A 17,970-nucleotide genomic window follows, 5' to 3' on the forward strand; every position below is an offset into this window, starting at 1 on the left:
ATCTGGGTCCACTAAATCTTTTAAAGAGGAAGTTCTTCAAATCAATCCTTCATGCTTGAAGCATTTGTCGGATTTCTCTCATATGGCAATACTGCCATCTAGAGGGCAGGAACAGTAATGGCCTGTCTGCTACACAAACCAACCTTCACATCATCAAAACACCAAAATGGAAGTTTAGTTGGTTAGTTCTCAGAAATGTATTTGGTTATCTATAGACCTTTATCCATTAACCAATATAATGTATTAATGTATATTCTGCAATTATGAACCACATTTTTTGTGAGTGAATGTTTTGATCTTTTGAAGAGTTCCCCTCCATTTACCTGTGCTACTTCATTTCAGTGCCTCAGTAAGAACCTGGATCAGATATAAAAGGTAATCATAGTAATTAAAACTCAGTGTGTTCCTGCAAGTATATTCTGCCCCTCCCAGGATTCAAGCTGAATAAAGCCCATTACGCCTGTACAAATAGTTCTTCTTTCCACAATGGTTTCAGCTACATTCTCCTCCAACACAATGGCTGCACCAACAGGCCAGTCTAAATTGCAGAATATTTAACATTAAATTATACCTACAATCAAATAAAACATACAATTCACTCTTTGTTCAGTTTGTGATGTTGACACAAACATGCAAATAAACTTAAACTTTACATTAGAACATAAAAACGTCTCCAAAGAGGTTTCAGGTAAGGCCCTTTAACAGCTTAAAGCCAAACCTCAACATAACATTTCCCCTACTTTAGGACTGAGCCTTTAAACATTTCTAACACTTGAATCATAGAAGACACATCAAAGAGAGTCATTTATTATCATTTTTATTTTATAGGGGAACCACAAGTACTTTAAAAGAAGGTTATACAGCGCTGTACATCTGGGAGCAGTACCGACAGACTTCTCCCTTTAAATACTATTCATTTAAATGTTCTATAATCTTATAATGATACAGTGATACAATAAAAGCTTGTGTAACTGGTCCTGCAGCTTTTCTGATATGTCGTTATCATTTTTGTTGGGACTGTTATTTCCTTGCAATTTTTTCCAAAAAAGGAAAATAAAAGTTATGATCAAAAACCATACGACAGGCAGAAACTGCCAGGCTGTAATCCTGTATGACTCCCAAATTCACTCACACAATAGAGAGAAGAGAGACAGAGAGAAGGAGAAGGGGAAAAAAAGATATAATTTTCATGTTCTGAAGGCTGGTCCGTGATGGAAATGGGCTTCAGTTCATAGTGAGGTGCAGAGAAGCACTTTCTGCAACCTTGACTCTTACTCTGCCCGACCATCAACCCACTTGAAGGCTCATTTCCATAACTGTGTGCTCAGGGTCTGGCCAGATCCAGCTGCGGCCCACCCACCCATAGCTGTTGGAGGCTGACCGAAGGCCATCTGGCCACCTGCACCATTCAGAGTCATCCCTGACATCTGCTGATTCACCTGAGGAAGTTAGAGAGATCTATATTAACACTACATCATAACATCTAGGGGCTGACCCCGAATAGTCAAGGATTCGATGTGAAACAAGGATCATGCCACTTTGGCTATATGGGGGTGCTCAACGTCTGATTTTACATAGAACTACCAGTTTTCTCCCAATAAGTTAATATACAGCCTATTACAATATGCATTTCAACATTTAATGCTGTAAATAAAAAAAAAATGTAAAAAGAATAAAACTTTCAATAAATTTTTTTGAAGTGCGTGAATAAATCCAAAATTGTAACCCTAACCCTGGGTCATCAGTGCACATGTGTCGTCGTAGCGTGTATGTGTGCAGTGGCAGTGGAGGAACACTTGCTGAAGAGACCAAGCCCCAGATTCATGGTGTTGTGCCGAGTTGTCTGCACCTCGCGGGACTTTCGGATAATTTATCACCTTTGATGAACCACATAAAGAATATTTTATTGTTTTTAAATAGCTGCTACTTGAAATAGACCCGCGTGGAACCGCAATGTAACACAAGACCGGTGAATGACAGGCGACAGAGAGAGAGATAAGGGTCTTCAAAAAGCCTCAGTTTAGCTGGAAATTTACAGTGTAAGTTGAATGGAAAGAGATTGCAGCTCTGCAGCTTCTCAAGATTAAAGTGAAGCAATCGCTGCGCACAAAAACACACGATTCGACTACAGGCAGGACTTGATGATTCTGATTCGACTATGTAAATCCTTAGTCGTGGACAGCCCTAATAACATCATAGACTGAAATCTGTAATATTACTGTCTGACCCCAGCCCTGTCCTGAAACTAGTCCGTGCTCTCTGTAGTTTGATTGGGACATAATGAGGTAAATGCATGCTTCTAAAAAATTGCAGTCAAAGTTGAGCTGAAACCAAAGCTCCTCCGGCACCACCTCTTCACTTGACTTCACTTTTCATGGGCTTGTCTCCTTTCTGCCTTCTAGAGGTCAGGAGGTGATTACTGAAGCCCTACAGAGGATCTGTAGCCCTGCTGTGTCCCAACTCCTTACTACATACTAAGTGTATACATTATTCACAATGAAATGACCCATATAGTATACTGTTTTGCAGTCATCATATGTAACTGTTTAATACCAACAGCAAAGATTATTCAATAATTTTGCCATCCGACATCTGTCAAGCTGCTAACTGCTCTTCACAAAGAGACAAAAAAAAAATCTTATTGTTATTTTTGGTCTCCTATGTTCCTGGTGCTGTTTCGTCACAACCCGCACTGAACATGGTTTAGTAACAGTACTTTTTTGGTCACATTTCCAGTTTCACACTTCATCAAACCTGCTTAGATATATTTTGGACAATGCATTTGGGACACAGCTTCTGTTTTAAAGTCCAGCGTGTGATGCCATCTGGTGGCTGCTGGATGCACTGCCCACACCCTGTCTAGTAAATCTTCACAATGGACTGTTGCGCAATGAATCATCAGACCTGGGTGTGGTTACATGTAAAACAATTCACACTGTATGTGCTATACCCTTGAACACAACCTCACAAAACAGGATTTAGTGTGCAGTTGCTCTTTAAATAACCTCTTACAATTCTGCAGTAATCAACAAAGCTTAAAGACTGTCCATACCTGACCCATGTTCCACTGAGCCTGCTGCCCAGGCTGGATGGCGTACATGCCCTGAGCAGTCACCATGCCTGCAGGCATCGCACCACCCTGTGGTCCCATCATCCTCGGCGCCATGCCCATCACACCAGTTGCTGGCGCATTCCCCATGAAGCCATTAGGCATCGTCATCCCAACCATCATGCCCGGACTCTGCCCCATCATGGCCGCCCCACTCTGAGCCATCATGGCACCCATGACAGTTGTAGGTGGCATGGCTGTGCCCATGCCAGGGAAGGCCTGATAACCAGCAGTGGCCTGGACAGGAAACTGCATCTGGGAGGGGCCCATGAACATACCAGCTGAGGGGGGAAGGAGACATGCAAAACAGAGAGCAGAACGTCACACATACAAATACAGCTTTCAAGCCAGTATTTTAATGTGAGATGATAACAGTGAGGATTGTGTGTTTAAGGAGCCTGTTTGTCAGGAACGCTATGTGGGACTGTGTTGGGAAATACGAGAAATCTACTTTACTATCTACTTGAATTCAGTTCACCACATCCACAGGGCTCAGCATCACCGTTGCTAAGTGAAGCGTTACTGTACTCTGACACTGTGTGCCCCCCACATAATTTCTGCATGTTTGGTTCCTCACCAGTGGGGGCCTGTTGGGACATGCTGTTGGTTCCATACAGGGACAGGATGGAGTCCTTGGACAGGGGCTTCTTGGCCATGTCCTCAGTTTTAGTGGTGCTACTGCTGTCACTGAACAAGTCGAGGTCACTCTGCCCAGACCCTGAGCTGGCCCCGCCTCCTGCTGCTGGAGCTTGTGTCGGAGTGCTGGCCACGTTACTGGAGCTCACCTGAAGGGGGAAAAAGATCCAGATTTTTTAACGAAAGTATGAAATAACAGCGATTCACGATGCATTTGAAACCTCAGCAGATCAAATCTTGGACAGTTTAACTGAAGTTGCTATACACCTGGTGGTCCATGCACATTCAGGTTTAACCAACAAATCATCATCAACACAAGGCTCCATAAATAAATAGCCGAAACAGTGCATACTGGAAACCATCAGCTGTCGTTTGCTAAATTTGAGAATAGTTTTCATATTTTATCAATAAAAGGTGTGTTAGGAGTGTTAATGGCCTGCTCTGCGTTGTAAACAACTGTATTTCAGTTCTGCTGGCTGACTGTTAGAAGCAGGCGCAGCCATAAGGCTTGGTGGTAATTAAATCCTGTGGCCTAACAACAAGTTATTTTACCAGTACTACCTGTGCCACGACACAGCAGTAACAAAGTGATATAACACACATTTCTTTAAACGGTTTGCATCTATCTTTTTCTCTCTCTCTCTCTTACTCCCACATATTAACTTTTACTTAAGCCAGCCTAATTTACAAAATAAATGCAAATATGAGGATGTGCCACTTTTCTCTGTTGATATCACTGTAAAGTCAATATCTCTGGGTGTACGCTGATCGGACAAACCAAACACTTGGTTTTAACACATGTTCAGTCTAATGGTTTCCTCATTAGTTGCATTAATTTTCTGTCTGGTTCTCTTTCACTGTCTCTCAGTATTGGTGTTACTGTCTTGTGGGCTATTGATGCTGATGGTTATCATTTGACTTTATATTTTTACTGCACACTTAATTTCAGTTTAACAACTAGAGAACTATTACTGCTAAGGACTCCTGAGCAATATTCAGAAATTAGTGCTAAATCTGGACGAGGGAATTCTTGCCCGGTTTTACCTGAGAAAATGGAGCTGTGGATGTGGACGAGGGGAGGGGGTTGGACACCATGGGGCCAAATATATCCAGGTCATTGTTGTTCTGGCCTGTGCTCGTGCTACCATTGTTAGTTGATGCAGCTGTTGGTGCGTCTATGACAGAGAGGTGAAAAAAATGGTTTTACATGTAGAATGTAAGCTTACAGATAGAAAAAACTGTCACTGAAGATTTCCCAATGATATCCTTTCTGAATTCACCAAGAACTTCTAAATTATAAATAAAATACCAACAAACACAGCACATGTTTGCTAATGTGAGAATATGTGTTGTCTTTGTATTTATTTAACTGCAATGCCCTCCCATAACTGCTGAATACCCCGCACAGTAAGCAGGACGGTTAGTACAATAAAAAAAATGATCAACTTACCCTTATTATCACAGAAAACACAAATAACAGTAAACCTGCCAAACAAATTACACAATGCCCCACCAAGCCAGTCAGCAGCATAAATGTGTCATTTTCTTTTAAACTGTAAATGAAATTGCTCTAATGATGTGATAAAACACATTATTCCTAGGTATCAACATTCAATCACTAATGTCAGAGCTATTGCACTGAAAAGATAGATGGTCAAGTACACAAAGTAAAAGACTAATAGTAACCTGTAGTTCTACCCCACCATCTGACTATCTAAACATGAAGATAGAAATATGCACAAAACTGCCACTGATATATTGCAAGAGACCCAGCAACGGATCCATGAGCAAACCTAGTTTTGAAAACCAAAATTACTCGCCACTTTTGCCTTGTCCATTGTAATGTTTAACACTGATCCTAAAAAAGAGAAGGTCCAAATCTAGACCTAAAAAACATGAAGTTACCAGTCAGTCTCTAACCTCTGTGACTGCGTCAGCAGCTTTAGTGCTTCCTCTAAAAACCCCACAAAAAAGCCTTGCAGTGGTTCACTGGTACAAAGTTTTTATAATAAAACCAGGAAATAAAACCAAGTTTAAAGTTGCATTAGCAGCAACTTAAGAACAACAGTGTGAAACAGACTGCAGATCTGCTGCCTTTGAGAGGAAAGCAACAATAGGGATGTACAGTCACAGTGACTACTGTTAAACGGGTGCTGGAAACTAACTGAAAGAGGAACACAGTGAGCCTTTGAAAGATAGTGCTTTCTCTCAGACCAACTGCTTGATAAATAAACATCAAGCTAACAACTTTACAATGACGACTCAAGCTTAAGAAAGAGAGTCATGGTTTGGCCCTGTGCCTATACAGGACGACAATATCTCGGTCCAGTGCAGCTGTCCCCTGCTGTGAGGATGCATACAGTCACAGCCATAACATGCCACAGCATCAGCATGCAACACTATGCCAGAGTTACAGCCAGCCTGCACTCATCATATATACACAACAACAACAACAAATATACTGTGGCTATTAAATGCTATAGACATACAAAACAATCAGTGGAAATATCAGTAATCAAGAGATACATAACACCACAAGTGCATAAGAACTCCAAACTCCAAGTTCAATCAGTTTATAATCATCCAGTCATTATTAGATCAGCAGAACTGGCAACAATTACAAGCTGAGACCATATGTAGCCAGATTTCATAAATTTCTCAGTCAGCACATTTGAGATGATTTTTATTTTCCAGTAGCATAAGAAGCACAACGATACTCACCAAGACCTAGTAGGTTCACAGAAGGTTCTGAAGTCTTAGCAGGGCTGATTTTGGGAACTGGCCTGGACTCTTCAATCTTTAAAAAACGTAAACAAACAAATGTAAAACATCAGCAGGGCAAAGTCCATATGATACAAAAACAATGTGGAAGAGCATGGGTACATAGCTCTACATACCAAGGAGTATGTGTGAGATACTTACCTTGGTGTAGGATGGCACCTTGCTCCCTCTGTCTGGCTCCCTCTCTTTCTTAGCATCTTTTGGCTGAAAAAAAACAAACAAAAGACACTCAAAATTAACAACAGAAAAACAGATTTCAGCTTAAACCACATGTCAGTAAAGACAGGTACATAAGAGGTATGTAGTATGACAAAAATGAACTGATACATACACTGCTCCCATTGGTCACATTCTTGCTGTAGTATTTCTTCTTCTCATATTTATCCCTGATGAAGAATTCCACAGCTCTTATGTCAGTGTTAAGTGAAAAAGAGGCAACAAACAGGCCAAGATGATTAACTTTAGCATATACAGCATGGCAGTTTGTTATTTTCAGTGTCTGCTGACAGTGAAGGATACTGGTCTGTTTGAGGTCTTCTGAAGCTTTCTGGAAGGTTGGCCTCATAAAGCTGCCTGGCCTTGGTGTTACCCATGTCCTGTATACTCTGAAAAAATAAGGGACATATGGGTAATTAGAAGGGTCATCAGTATCTTGGCCTGGGTTTAAGAATTCAAACCTTTAACAGAAAGTGTGGAGGTGGGTGTATACCAGGCAGGATGGGTGGAAGGCTAGGGGGGTACAGATGGGGAAGAGCCTCAAATTTGGGTTTAAATCACACTGGGCGACGGACCTTGGCCGATGTGAGACATCCATATTCAGAATCGTGTTTTCCAGTTGTAATTATAACTTGGATGTTCACGTTGACCGTAATTTACAAGTTAAACACTGGTAATTATAGTAACTCCCAAATTACATGAATGTGACATACTGACGGAGCCTATCAATTTACATTATGGGAAGTGTAGGACCCAGCATGTTTGAAGCTTAACCTACACTAGGGACTAAAAGTTGTTTTACCCTCTGATGCACAGAATTTCACCAATCTGACTCACAAGTCTGCAAAGTTTAACGAGGGGCAGTGCTAAATTATTGGGAGAATGCCTTTAAAATGGAAATTTGCAATACTCTCACAGGTGTGAGGCATTGGCTGTCAATAAAGGACAGATATGCACAAGTAAAAGGATGCTGAAATCAATCTGATTATGTCCCATACAACACCGTTTTTGCAATAACATCTCACTAAATTTACTGATTTACGGATTTTGTACTCAGGTGATAAAATGCATCTTCTTCTGTAACTGAACGAAAACACATAAACAATAAAACGGTACCTGAATTTGATCTGAGGTCCACTGGTCCAGGTTGACTGATTTAACTCTGGATATGTGTACTCCCAGGTTCCTGTGGATGCCAGCACACCGGATGCAGATAAACACTCCCAGATTCCAGGATGCCCATCTTGGACCTGATGAAGTCAGAAAACAGACTTGTGATTTGGAAAAATGGAGCTATGTCTGAAGAAAAACATACAACATGCACGATCTTGCAGTGACAAAGTGCCAAAAGGAGGCTCTGCATTCTTTACCAATGATCTAACAGGAACATCAGAGTCAGGTTCCTCTGGAGGACCTGCCACAGTTTGTTAAAAGCCTGAAACACCCGGCAGCTTGGCTGAAGGCTGCGGTAAGGGAGAGGCACTGCGGGGAGCTTATGTACATGTAGAGAAGTTAGCTTGCCAGTTAGCCTAATTAGTTAGCCCAGTTTAGCTGAAGGGGACTAGATATCATCTGACTAGCCTGAGCCAGCTACACACTAGCGAGTTAGCTTAGCTGAGCTAACCAACGCAGATGTTGCATTTGTAGTTAGCGTTAGCGGCGGATTATCGGTGAAAATGTTAACTTTGTGAAGTAAAAATTAAAAAAAATGTTCGATAGTGTGAATGTCGCACCTTTCGCCTCGCAGTCGGCGCAGTACTTGTTGTCTTCCTCCCTCAGCATTTTGGACAGGATGGCCTGGTGCTGCTCGTTGAGTTTCTGGGCCTTCTCCCTCTCCGAGCGCGTCGTCATGTTCGCGGCTTTAGTTGGACTTTCTTTAAAAAAAAAAAGGAAGTGTACTTGAATCTGTCTAGGTAAGTTTCTGATAAAAGACCATAATCAGAGGGATGAAAGCCTCCGAGTTGGATATGAAAACACCCGGAACCGGAATCTTCACTCCGCCCACAGGAATCCTAGCGCTGACGAGGCGGCCGCACCTGATTGGACGGCAGCTCTGACGTCATCTGACGCACGACGTTTCTTAAGAATTGACATTTTCATAAAAAAAATTATTATCTGCACTAAAAGTTTATGCACCATCTCCCGTCAGTCGGTTAGACTGGAAAGAGCCCTACTTGGATAACCAATGACCACTCATAATATGCAGCTTCCGAGTTTATTGAACATGGACAAGAAAATATATACAAACAAATGAAGGAAATCTACATATTTACAGTCCACAGCTGGGATATCAGAAAGTCAACTTTTAAGAAATTTGAAGAACTTTAAATTAAGCTGAGATAAAGACCAATTAAAGAACACAGATAAATGCTAACATACATCGCTCATGGCTGATCAGACCTTGCCACTGATATAGGCTACGAAAGTAGGTCAAAAAGGACATTTGTAAAAAGGGGAAGACTTTAAACCTTACTGAGTATTAACAAGAGTTTAGATGAAAAAAAGTCAAACTTTGATTTCAACTTTCAACTTAAATTTAGGCGTTCTCAGACTCTTAAAGGACCTGTGGTTAATCTATACATACAAAACAGTTCTTAATCTAAAAAATACTTATTTAAAACATAAATGGGCAAGTTATAAAATACTCACTTTAGACAGATACACACTGTTAATCACTAGCCTCTTTCCCAGCAGTTACTCTTCATATCAGTTTACATAAATAGACATAATGATAGCACTACATAAGCAGACTTGAATTAGAAACACTAGCTGATAAGTGGTGCTTGAGATGCCTAATGCACCACTGCCTTAACAAAAGGTTTCCAGGCGGATCTTGAAGTTGTTCTCGTGGTGCCTCACTGCAATACCATAGCGGAGCAGCATTTCTATGTACGGTGGCCAGAATGTGTTGTCTATGGTCACGTAAGGGTCGTGCGGTGTGCTCAGGACCTTGTTCATGAGCAGCTGTGGGGGTAGAGAAGATGGAGTGTTAAGTAATGGTGCAAGATGATACAACTTATAAAGTACTCAGGCAGGCGTTTACACAGAGACAGTTCAATAGAATCTGGTTTGTATTTCTGACTATTTGACAATACATACTGGAAAAAGATGCTAGCAGAGAGATGGTGTGACAAAAGTGCTACGCCACACTTAAATACTGGACATATTTGTGAACACTAAAACAAAGTATGTTCAAAAAGATTTGAGTTTGGGAATAAAACAATGTCAGTGATGCATATAACCTGACTAAAAACGCATGTGTAGCAGTATGGCTGAACAATATTATCAAAATCACAATATGGCCTGCTGTAATTTTCTAAAAGCAGGAGGTGCAATATTTCTTAAAGGCAAAATGTGTTTAAAAATACGGATTTTCAATTAAATATTGTCACGCTGCAGAGATTTCCTGGCCTACACATTATATTCTACAGACTTAGGAAAACACATTTGTTTGGTACAGATCCTTGCAAAAAAAAGCACACCATAATCATTTAAGTATGTTTTTCAATGAAAATAAAAATAGTTATGTAAGAATGATCATTCCCTCTAATATCACAAATCATATCGCAATTGCAATATCAGTCCATCCATCCATCGTCAACCGCTTATCCTGCTTACAGGGTCGTGGGGGGCTGGAGCCAATCCCAGATGACATCGGGCGAAAGGCGCGGTACACCCTGGACAGGTCGCCAATCCATCGCAAGCAATATCAGTCCAAATAATCGCATTTACATATCAGCCCTGTGCAGCACTGAAAATCAATAACCATCAAGAAACACATGTAGGAGCTCCTCTCTCTCACTCTGCACATCACTGGAGCTGCTGGTGCTCTGTCTCTAGTACCCCACACACGTGCACTGACGCCCCCTACCTTAAGGGTTAGGGTTACAATTTTGGATTTATTCACGCACTAATTCATCCTAATTGACAATAAACCTGCTTCTGATTTCTGATAATGACTGCTTTCACTTAAAGGTACCATTAGAATGAGGAGCAATTTACATATATTAATCGCTTTTCCAATCGCATTTCCAATGTTTGAACAGACTGTTGAGAAAATGAGACCTTCCCTGACTTTCTTGGGTGCCTGTAACAGTCTGAGGACTGATTTCTATTATTTATTTCTATTATAAAAGAACTACCCGCGTTTTTTCCGGGAAAATCCCAAAGGATGTGACATTTACAAATGCTCCCGAGTGCCTTCTCTTTTGCTCCCCTATTGCCAACAGTGTGCAAAACTAGTCAATTCAACTTTATTGGCATGAATGTAAAACAACAATATTGCCAAAGCTACAAATAAACTACAAAAGCACAATTCATGTCATATGTTTGTGTGCAACATAAGCTAGGCGTTAGCTTAGAAACGGAGTCTGCTAACGTCAACAAATAACCGGCATCCAACACATAGTACGAAGTCAAAGCCAACATTATTGCAAAGCATGTGAAATATTTTGTGATATTGTGGTTTTATCTGGCTAATTTAGCTAATGTTAGCTTGCGTGCTAACACGGCCGGCACCAGATCTATGCAGTGTCCATGCAGCGGGCCAACTAGCTAACTGTAACCTAAGCTAAGGTTGGGCAGCAGGCTGTGGCTGCGTTGCGTGGGTCTGGCACTGGTTGCTTTGTGGCATTGGCTGATGGGGTGATTTGTAAAAGGTAATGTAGTCAGTATCACATAACCAATGGTCCAAATAAAATATGAGAACATTACAAGTGAGGTTATTCCAAATGTGACTGTAATTTATTTTCCAGTTTTCAGTGTTCATTTCAGCCCAGGATGATGCTCACTCACGCTTACAGAGTGCGAGGATGCTGAGGAACAGGACGCTGACTGCAGTTTACTTAACAGCCACGGATGTCATTAATAACAAGGGTTTTCTGAAAGTTCAATTCCATTCAATTTTATTTATATAGCGCCAAATCACAACAACAGTTATCTCACAGCGCTTTTCATAAAAGAGCAGGTCTAGACCGTACTCTGTGATGTTATTTACAGAAGCCCAACAGTTCCACATAGAACCTTTGAAGACAGGATAATTAATTGGACATCAGAGCGGATTATGTAGTAAATCGAAACCCACCTCAAGAATTTCATTAAGTGAAATCAAGTCTTCGTTTAACTCCTGGGAAATGTTCTGAAAAAAACAAACCGAAAAAAAACAAAGCATATGGTAAGTTGCACTGTAGTAGTAACAACACAGGCTCTGCATGTAAACAGGCTGCAAAAAGACAAAAAACAGGTCACTGCACCTTCTTCTTCTTGTTTGTACTGGATTCATTCTGAGGCAGAGGGACATGCTTCTCCAGTATGTCCCCCAGAGACTCCATCAACCTTTCCTCATAGGCCTTCATTTTCTGAATTTTCATCTTGGTGTCCAGCAATACACTTTGGAATGCGCATCAACACATGCATACACGTAAAATGTTAGTTCATACATAGATTTTGCCATTATTTTTTTTTAGAAGTTTTAAAAGTTTAATTTGAGTATATTCACACTCATTCACTACATTATTTCCCCTCTTCCCACATTTCTGTTGCTCTTCACGTGATTTGCAGCTCTCCAGTGCAGATGCAACTCAGAACCTGAAGTCTGGTTTAGGGTGACTTCACACTCACCTGTGCTCTGATAATTTCTTCTTTTCCATGTGAAGTCGATCAACATGATCTTTGGCAGCTATCAGCGCCTGTTTCTTCTCCTCCAGCCACTTCTGTTCACTAAAAGACACAAACTTTCAGAACAATGCACAGGGTAAAACCAATGAAAAGTCTCTGAAAGGTCTCTTGCCCCCCGAGGAAGGACAGTCAGTTATAGACAGACTACACAACACTACTAAAAGGTTACGTACAGCTCTTTAGTTTCTCTCAGTTTGTCTCTCTTTGCTTCGTAGCAAGAAACAACCATCTCGAGTTCAGAACACATCTTGAGCATCTGTGGAAAACAAAGTGGGAGAATGGATTTCATAACTGGAGCAATGCATTTAAATATTTCAATGAGCCACATTCTTCTTCAATTCTGCGTTTTACACAGACATACCTCCTCTTTTCCAGCTTGAAGTAAAAGTTCTGAATTTTCTGCCAGCACTGGATGTAGCAAAATAAATAAACATTTGCATTTTAAAAATACTAATTTTATCATATCAAACATTAGAAAAATACAGCAGATGCAACTATTTCAATTAGATTTTATAGCCTGGAATCACAATCTCATATAGTCACAAGATCTGAAATTAAATCCTGATTAAAACAGTAATGTTTGTCGTACCATTTTCTCACCAGGCTAAACTGTTTCTTTTGATATGTAGGATGACATTAAATTTTAAATGTGGCATAAAACAGTAGTACTGATTTGTGATATTCATAAGTCAGTTGTAAATGCTTGCATTACATTACAGTTACAGCTTCTATCACAGCAGGAATGGAGGACTTACATTTCGGCTCCACTGTCAGCCATTGCTTCAATTCAGCTTCTGTCGCCATCAGTCGATTTACTGACTATTGGAGATGAATATTCACAATGCACAGAAAATTCAGTTATTGAATTAAGTTATTTACATAGAAAAATGTCACATTTTATAAATGAAAAACAAATTCCCTGCCAACATTGTCTAAAGTGTGACCTGGAAAATTCATTTTCATACTAAAAACCTAAATGTTTTTGTTTTGAATAAATTAATCTATCATTTTCTTATAATTAATTTGTAACACTTAATCCTAAATGTACAACAGAAAAGTGCTGTAACAGAAAAGAAAATGTTTCCTCTCTCTGTTTGGTAAAATACTTTACTTTTAAAAACATTCACTAAACGGCACAAAAACAAGGCATAAAAAGGTTTAATGATATCTTAACTGTAATTTAAGGCATGTATTCCAACAGGTGAGGATGAAGGAATTCTGGTTTGAGGACAGGTTTGGCTAAATTCTGGCCATTGGAGATGATGTATGCTGTGAAGCAGTGTGGCATTGTGGTTAAGGACAATAGCATTTGTTCTTTGTGATGTCAAACCCACCGGGCTACATTTCAGTGGCGAGCAGTGTGTAATGCAAAAAAACCTGCATGAACCAACATTAAAAATGTTGTTAACATTTTTAAAAGCATTTGGGTGCCATCTGCAGCGTCACTGAGGGATGCCGCTTTGACAGCTTGCTTAAAGTTAAAGGAGCTAGAATAACTAGGGTGGATGAGCTTTTTATGGCTGTCCACTAGGGCTGGTTATAAAATGATTGCGATATAATTTTCCTTGATATAAATATAACAAATGCTCAAAAAATATTCCATTTAATTCATCTGAACTGTGGACAAATCAAAGATATTTATTTTGTTGAAGACTGAAAAACTATTTTACTTTTACTCAAGAAACAGTACTTTTACTCGTGCATGTTTTAATGTTGAAAATAGATTTTTATCTATCATTATAATTACAATTAACCGTCTGGCAAAAAACAGCCTTTAAACTTGAAAGAAATAATGATTTGACATTTATCGTGGTAATTATTAATATATGATTTTTTTTTACATTTTTGGCCATATTGCCCATCCCTAATGGCCACACTGTTCTCCTGTATTCTGTTCTTCACTGTAGTAAATCATTTCTATGTGTAATTGACTGTTACTTAGTCACATAAATAGGTCCTGTAAATACCTTTGATATTACGCTTATCATAAAGGACTATTTAAATAGAATAACTTATAGTTTTATAGACAATGTTAGTGATTTACATCTTTGGAACCAAAAAATGTTGTCTCCGATTTATTCACATAATTTTTGTTCAAATGTAATTAAAAATTGTTTAAATTGTCAGCCATGATACCTTAAAAGGTGTAAACAGAAGAATTTTAACTTTTTTGAGACATTCCACTTGAAGGTTTTCCATGTTGGTATCAGGAACACTGGGAGGATGCTGCACAGAAACTAGAAAGCACAGGAATGCACAACCATCTCACCTGCTCTTGTGGATTATCGCAGAAATCTGGTTCACACAGAATAATCTCATTCTGAAGCTGCAACACAGAGACACAGTTTGTACCTTCTTGTGCATACCCAACGATTGTTTAAACAGGACAGCCCAGCTCGTCGGGTTAAAACCATAGACCAGGGCTTTTCAAAGTCAGAGACTGCGGGCCTACCCTCAGACAAAGCTTGGGATGACGATCTCATTTTGATAAATAATGCAATAGTTCATGTAATGTTTCACTTCCATTTTCTGAGCCTCCCCTGAAACTGTCTGGAGCCCCCCCTAGGGAGGCCCGCCTCGCACTTTGAAAACCCCTGCAATAGACTGCATAAAAACAACACGAGTTTACCTTTTCCAGCTTGGCAAACTGATCCTCACACAGGTCCATCAGCTCACTCTGAGCGGCCTCTGACAGCTCTGCTGCTGCCTGGCCGCCTGGCTTCACCTCGGCCTGAACACGGGAACATAAAGGGTCAAAGGGTGGGTAAATGTTTGAATACAGTACAGGCAAAGCTGGCACAGTGCACGGGTTAACGTTAGGTCTTATGAGCTGTCGGCTAGTTTTGGCTCGTGTTGGACAAATGAAAAGTAGCCATTTGGCTGATAAGGTCAGCATTTTCTCTGTTATTAACATGAAAACGTCGCACTCTACATTGTTATGTACATATATCCACTACAAAGATGACCTAAAAGACGTGTGGTCTTACCATAATTAGTGAAAGTCACGGTTTATTGCTCTACGACGCGGACCAAAACAACAGACGCCTCTTTTTTTCAAAATGCCGCCAACATTGATGACGTAACGTCTGCGACAGAGGGTAGTGCTGAGGAGCGCTGATGCTGCGCAGGACTGCGCAACTACAGTGAATGGCGTAATAATTTAAAACTGTGACCCGCAGTCACGTAAATGAAGTTCCCAGCGAATTGCTTTAGTTTTTCAGAGGAAACAGAGAAAACTGTGGGTCCCCTCTGTGGTTTGTGGTGATCAATCTAAAAATGCATCTTTAAAGAGATGCAGAAACATTGCAGCAGTTCAGACACAACTCTTCAGCACTGAGTGCTTATTGTTTTCTCCCGTAAATAGACAAAACTATTTTCAACAAAGCCAAAGCGAAGCAGAAATTGTAGGTGGATTAACTACATTCTGGTGATAATTTCTAGACTTTCACTTAAGTAATATTTAAATGCGGGACTTTTGGCTGAGTAAAAGATCAACACTCCCTCATTCATGCCACCCGGGGTGTGTTCAGTGGACGGGAGCTTATGAATGTGCAGAAGGTGTCATCATGTGTCCAATTGTGTTGGCCAGTAATGCAAAATTGTACGGTATGGTGGAAATTGACGCTAGAGAACTGTTATTATCTCAGAGACAGTATTGTTGCTTCCCAGAAAGTCTAGAAATTTTACTGATAGGCAGATAGAGAAAACCCATATTTACTACGCTGTAGCATTATGAAAACCGAGTTCTTATCCAAGTCAGTAAGCAGTAAAATCAGTCAGAGCATGTCAAAGGTTGAAGGAAGACCAGTGAACAGCACAATGAACTGTACAGGGCTCCCTCAAAGTTTGTCTCCTTTTTAAAAGATGTATTCTGTCTGTTTTATGTGCCCACCGTATAATTTCTAATTCAATTGCTGTGATTTGTTTTTCTTTCATTAGTGTGCTTACATGGTCTTACATTACAGTGTCTTACATTGCAGTCCCTTACACTATTACATTGTAAATATTGGACAACCTGCTTAATCAGCCTATTTATGATCATGCAAATAAAGCAAATTTGCAGTTTTATGTGAGAGATAGAGTGTGAAGGTGTAAGACAGGGAGTTGAGAAAACCAAAATGTATAGAGAATATTTTTATTTATCACAATTTATTTTATTGGAATTTATGATTTAAAAATCTTTAATTTGTCAGAATACACACACACACACGCACACACACACACACACACACACACACACACACACACACACACCATGGCTGGTTAACTGCTCACTGTAGTGGAGTACACTGTCCTGTGAACACCAGCAGGTGTCTCTGCTTATCTCTCTCCTCTGTGGCCAAGCAGCAGACTGGAGTTTGAAGCTTGTCAACATCTGCACCTACTTTTTTCTTTATCGGCTTCCTTCCTTTTTTAAAATATAGTTCAGAATTTAATGTCACTTTCTGAACATTAACAGGTTTTCATAACCAGTTAGGTCTGATTTAAACGACGACTCCAACAGATTTGGACGTGCTTGCTGAGGATTATCAGGACCATCTTCAGTTAGTTTCACTTTATTTATGTTTATTTAATGGTTGTTGTTCTGTGCCGCTAAAAGATGAAGATTTCCAGTCACTCCACACCCATATGTAGTATTTTCCATTTGAAATGATTATTTATGTTATATATGTGCTGCTTATGACTTGTAGGAATATTTGGGAATTTTCTTTACATCAATGCTGATGCAGTTTTACGCATAATCATTTCAGACCTAAACATCATCGGACCAGTGTTGGAAGACCTGCTTATCATTAACTAGCCATTTATATATAACATTGTGACCATTTAATAACTCTTAAATAATATATTTTTCAACACAGTGGTCCACACAGGTCATGTACTGTTCCCTGGTTATAGGTGGCAGTGGGTGAAATGGTTTTATTTGTTTTTTTAACCTAATTAAGGGCACAAAAATGTTCAAAATACAATGGCCAACCTGTATCTCTTTCTCTCTTCTCTCTCTATCACCCTCACTGGTTCACTTATAAGACAAACAAGCACATAGGTTTGCTGTTGTTTGGTTGTAATGAAGTTAATCGATCAGAGCACTGGTTGCAATATGGGACTGGATGAACAATTTAGTCCAAATGAGTCTCTCTGAGTGTTTAATTTTAATACAGTACACATTCAGCAGCAGCATCAGTGAATATACGTGTGTATATTTATTGATTTATATGTTTTCAAGCTACATCCCCAAAAAGCACATAGCCTGGATTATTTGAATGATCAACTAGAATTTGATTAATATGCAAATTTCTGAACAAACTGTTCCATTTGAGCCTTCAGCGCAGCCTAATTAATCAACAGTTAAAGGAAATTAATACATACATCAATTCTGTCAGGAACATGCTTAGTTCAATCGCCCGTAAAATTGAAGTTTGAAGTATTAACTGGCTCCACAGGAAGGCTATGATTAAAACTCTACAATTCAGGCAACCCAGGCAAATATAAAGTAATTTACTGATCTCCTTTTTATACTTATTCAATGATAATAATAATAATAATAATAA

General features: G+C 39.7%; 2 protein-coding genes across 2 annotated transcripts; both read right to left on the reverse strand.

Annotated features, from left to right (window-relative positions):
* Nucleotides 1-801: 801 nt before the first annotated feature.
* On the reverse strand, nt 802-8,735 carry LOC123969302 (stromal membrane-associated protein 1-like). Its single transcript, XM_046046572.1, has 10 exons — nt 8,476-8,735; nt 7,859-7,992; nt 7,046-7,131; nt 6,858-6,933; nt 6,668-6,730; nt 6,467-6,542; nt 4,790-4,920; nt 3,687-3,894; nt 3,053-3,390; nt 802-1,439 (listed from the first exon to the last, which is right to left on the reverse strand). Exons 1-10 carry the CDS (start codon nt 8,591-8,593, stop codon nt 1,305-1,307), a joined length of 1,365 nt encoding a protein of 454 aa, XP_045902528.1. The 5' UTR covers nt 8,594-8,735; the 3' UTR covers nt 802-1,304.
* A 208-nt stretch (nt 8,736-8,943) lies between these two features.
* On the reverse strand, nt 8,944-15,556 carry cenpk (centromere protein K). The gene is made up of 10 exons (XM_046047432.1): nt 15,406-15,556; nt 15,048-15,149; nt 14,688-14,744; nt 13,174-13,237; nt 12,780-12,826; nt 12,592-12,674; nt 12,362-12,460; nt 11,995-12,130; nt 11,826-11,879; nt 8,944-9,706 (listed from the first exon to the last, which is right to left on the reverse strand). The coding sequence occupies exons 1-10, from the start codon at nt 15,406-15,408 to the stop codon at nt 9,551-9,553; spliced, it is 801 nt and encodes a 266-aa protein (XP_045903388.1). The 5' UTR covers nt 15,409-15,556; the 3' UTR covers nt 8,944-9,550.
* Nucleotides 15,557-17,970: the final 2,414 nt, after the last annotated feature.

This window comes from Micropterus dolomieu, linkage group LG04, assembly GCF_021292245.1.
Source record: "Micropterus dolomieu isolate WLL.071019.BEF.003 ecotype Adirondacks linkage group LG04, ASM2129224v1, whole genome shotgun sequence".
NCBI lineage: Eukaryota > Metazoa > Chordata > Actinopteri > Centrarchiformes > Centrarchidae > Micropterus > Micropterus dolomieu.

What these genes read in the sequence shown, in the direction of transcription:
- cenpk (XM_046047432.1), bottom strand. An exon ending in AGTTTGCCAAGCTGGAAAAG is followed by an intron (nt 14,745 to 15,047) that starts GTAAACTCGTGT and finishes TCTGTGTTGCAG; the next exon opens with CTTCAGAATGAGATTATTCT. An exon ending in CTGAGAGAAACTAAAGAGCT is followed by an intron (nt 12,461 to 12,591) that starts GTACGTAACCTT and finishes TGTGTCTTTTAG; the next exon opens with TGAACAGAAGTGGCTGGAGG.
- LOC123969302 (XM_046046572.1), bottom strand. Translation starts at nt 8,593, where the DNA reads ATGACGACGCGCTCGGAGAGGGAGAAGGCCCAGAAACTCAACGAGCAG. An exon ending in AGAAGACCTCAAACAGACCA is followed by an intron (nt 6,934 to 7,045) that starts GTATCCTTCACT and finishes CACTGACATAAG; the next exon opens with AGCTGTGGAATTCTTCATCA. An exon ending in ATGTGACCAATGGGAGCAGT is followed by an intron (nt 6,731 to 6,857) that starts GTATGTATCAGT and finishes GTTTTTTTTCAG; the next exon opens with CCAAAAGATGCTAAGAAAGA.